The sequence below is a fragment of the Trichosurus vulpecula genome, chromosome 3, assembly GCF_011100635.1.
Source record: "Trichosurus vulpecula isolate mTriVul1 chromosome 3, mTriVul1.pri, whole genome shotgun sequence".
In the NCBI taxonomy this organism is placed as follows: Eukaryota; Metazoa; Chordata; class Mammalia; order Diprotodontia; family Phalangeridae; genus Trichosurus; species Trichosurus vulpecula.
This window is the reverse complement of record NC_050575.1, coordinates 74,247,826-74,250,829: the sequence shown is the minus strand read 5'-3', so window position 1 is coordinate 74,250,829 and position 3,004 is coordinate 74,247,826. Positions and strand designations below refer to the sequence as shown.

General features: G+C 40.2%; 1 protein-coding gene across 1 annotated transcript; it reads left to right on the top strand.

The window, feature by feature from the left end:
* Positions 1 to 265: 265 nt before the first annotated feature.
* LOC118843937 (pancreatic progenitor cell differentiation and proliferation factor-like) lies at positions 266 to 1,101 on the top strand. The gene has a single exon (XM_036751734.1). It carries the CDS (start codon positions 423 to 425, stop codon positions 765 to 767), a length of 345 nt encoding a protein of 114 aa, XP_036607629.1. The 5' UTR covers positions 266 to 422; the 3' UTR covers positions 768 to 1,101.
* Positions 1,102 to 3,004: the final 1,903 nt, after the last annotated feature.

Sequence of the window (3,004 nt, the reverse complement as noted above, 5' to 3'; positions counted from 1 at the left end):
GTGAGATGTAACCTCTGTGAAGAATCCTTTGCACCAATGCCATTGTTGGTTTCAATTTTAGACTGAGAATGAATTGATTCCTTGGGGACAGAAGAATCTTTCTGAAAGACTCGCTGACTGAAATGTCTTCTCTATACAGGAGCTAAAGTAGAGATTCGAGAGCAGGTTCAGGAAGCCAGGACAAGGCTGAGTTGCTTTCCTAGTGTTATAAAAATACCTGGGACTAGAAACCCAAAGAACCCTCGCATTTTCGTTGCCGTGGAGTATCCTCCCATAATCTCCTTTACAAATGGGCTCTGTGGCCTAGCGCCCCCTTCCCCCGAGCCGGGTCACCCGTGATCGTCCGCCGCAGCCCACTGCCTGACAGGGGCTGCTCGGGAGCCACCACTAAGGTTTACATCATCATAAGAAGAACAGGCAACATGGCGGCAATCCCGTCCAGCGGTTCACTTGTAGCAACCCATGACTACTACCGAAGGCGTCTGGGTTCCACTTCCAGCAACAGCTCCTGTGGAAGTGCTGAGTGCTCTGGGGAAGTGATCCCCCACCATCCTGGTCTTCCCAAATCAGACCCAGGCCACTGGTGGGCAAGCTTCTTTTTCGGGAAGTCGAGTCATCCGTTCATGACAACTGTATTGGAATCCCCAGAGCGCTCAGGAACTTTCCAGGTTGCTCATGGCACGATCACCTGTGACCTGGCTCAGGAGGCCATGAGGAAGCGGCATGTCAGCGAGCCCAGCAAGACCAACACTGGGCCTTCTGCATGAGCAGCAGCACCCTCCTTGCTGCTCCCTCGCTTCTGAAGTGTGCTGGGCATCAGAGCCCATTTCCCCCTCCCCTCCCCCCCTTCCCTCTCCCACCTATTCCCTTAGAATAGATAGGCTGCTTAAGTGTAGAAGTAGTTGTGTTGTGTGTGTGGTTTTTTTTTAAAAAGGAAAACAAAAGCAAAACACCAAAAAACAAGTAAAAGAAGCCACACTGTTGTTATTTGTTTTTTTTACTATCTGAATCACCTATGTGCTTTTCAGCAACCTCAGTAACTTGTTCACTTTGTACTCAACAGAAACTAATAAACTTTGAGCAGCCTTTTAAAAAAAAAAATACCTGGGACTAGGCATCAGAAGACCTGAAATGTAGTCATGGTGCCACCACTAACTAGCTTAACATAATTAAATTAATGAGTGACTAGGATTGGATGACCTCCAAGATCCCTTGAAGTTATATAATAATGTGTGCATTGTGATGATTCCCTATGGGACATCAGCAAACCTGGCCTCAATTCTCTTAGGTAAATTTATCAAATTTAAAGCAACAAAGAAATTAAAAGAAGCTTCCTGTTTTGTGTAATAAGCTCAATTTTTCATGTGAGTAATTAAACAATTTTGAGTAATTGAACTATCAACTCTTATGGCAGAGAAGCAGTGTGTTGTGGTCAATAGGGAGTTGTCATTGGAGCTAGGAATACCTGGTTTCGAGAACCTCCTCTGAGATTTATGGACTGCTTGATCATGGGAAAATCACTTAAACTGCAATTGCCCCGGCCAACTCCCTAAATATGAATGTTAAAGATGAGTTGTTGAGGTTCTGCAATAGGGATTTCATTACACAAATGTAATCACAGGTCTGAGCAAAGACAAAAACAGAACAAAACATGGATAATGGATAGCTAAATAAATACATCATATGATCACCTATTTAGATCTGTATGAGAATTTAGATCATCTGGTCCAGTCTCCTCATTTTGCAGATGAGGTAAATAGAAGATAGGTAGATAGATAGATGACATTTATTTGGTGCTCTTTAAGTTATCTTATGCTTTCCTTCCATCTTTCTATCATATCTTCGTAAAAACCTGTAAGGTATGTGATCCATTTTAAAAACGAGAAAACTAAACCATGGGGATTTGCATAGCATGTTCAAGGTCACACAACTAATTAATAATAGATCCAGGTATTACTCCAATTTTTTTTTCTGATTATAAGGTCGGGGATCTTTACACTATGTCTCCCAAATTAGCACACATTGATTGGCAAATAGTAACCTGGTAAATACCTTGAGGGACCAGAATCCAGAATCATGGATCCTCAAAGTTGTAATGGACTCTAAAGGTTCTAGTATTCATTATGCATTGCAGGACTGGCATTATATGATGACCTGGGGAAAGAAGAGTGAGCCAAAGCATAAGAGGATGTTGTTAAGTGTAGATCTATAGCAGGAGAGCTTGGTAACCAAGAGGAGATATGGGGTTATTAGACACTTAGGGAATTAACAATTAAAATACATTAAAGGCAAAAAGTGGTCTCTTAGAAAGAAGTGGAGAAAATTATGTGCTGTTTTATTTTATTCTAATATTTGTGCCTTCTTAAAATTTGTGAAATATTTTATATTCATCTTATAATTTGATCCTCATAATAACCTTATCAAAAATTGCATTTATTTCCATTTTACATATGAAGAAACTAAGACTGAACAAAATTAAGTGGTGAAAGAGTATTGTATGCTATAAAGAACTCTTTATCTGGAGTTAGAGGATCAAGGTTTCAATACCAGATTTGCTACTTACTACATATTTGACTTTGGAAAAGCAATTTAATCTGTTTCTTCATTTAAAAGTGAGGAAATTGAAGACAATCTCTAAGGTCCCTTCTGTTCTCATATTATGACTTCTCTGTGGTCTATAATATCATAGATTTAAGCTTTTTCCTCTAATATACAAAACCAAAACAAATTCACTCTTTCATCTGGTCTGTGCTGATTCCTGACAATATCAGTGCCTTGGATTTTTGTTGGATATACCTTCACCTCTATCTACCAAGGACTGCAGATAGCTCATTGGTCCTCACAGTGGTAAGTCATCTAGATTTACTATCCTAATTCATGATATATTAGGCTGGTTCAGGAGGACCTACTACTTCTGAAAAACATGTCCACTCACTGGGCTTCTTTGGATCTCAGCAGATCTCACCCTTTAGGGGTGATACTGCATTATCCAAGTATTAATTGT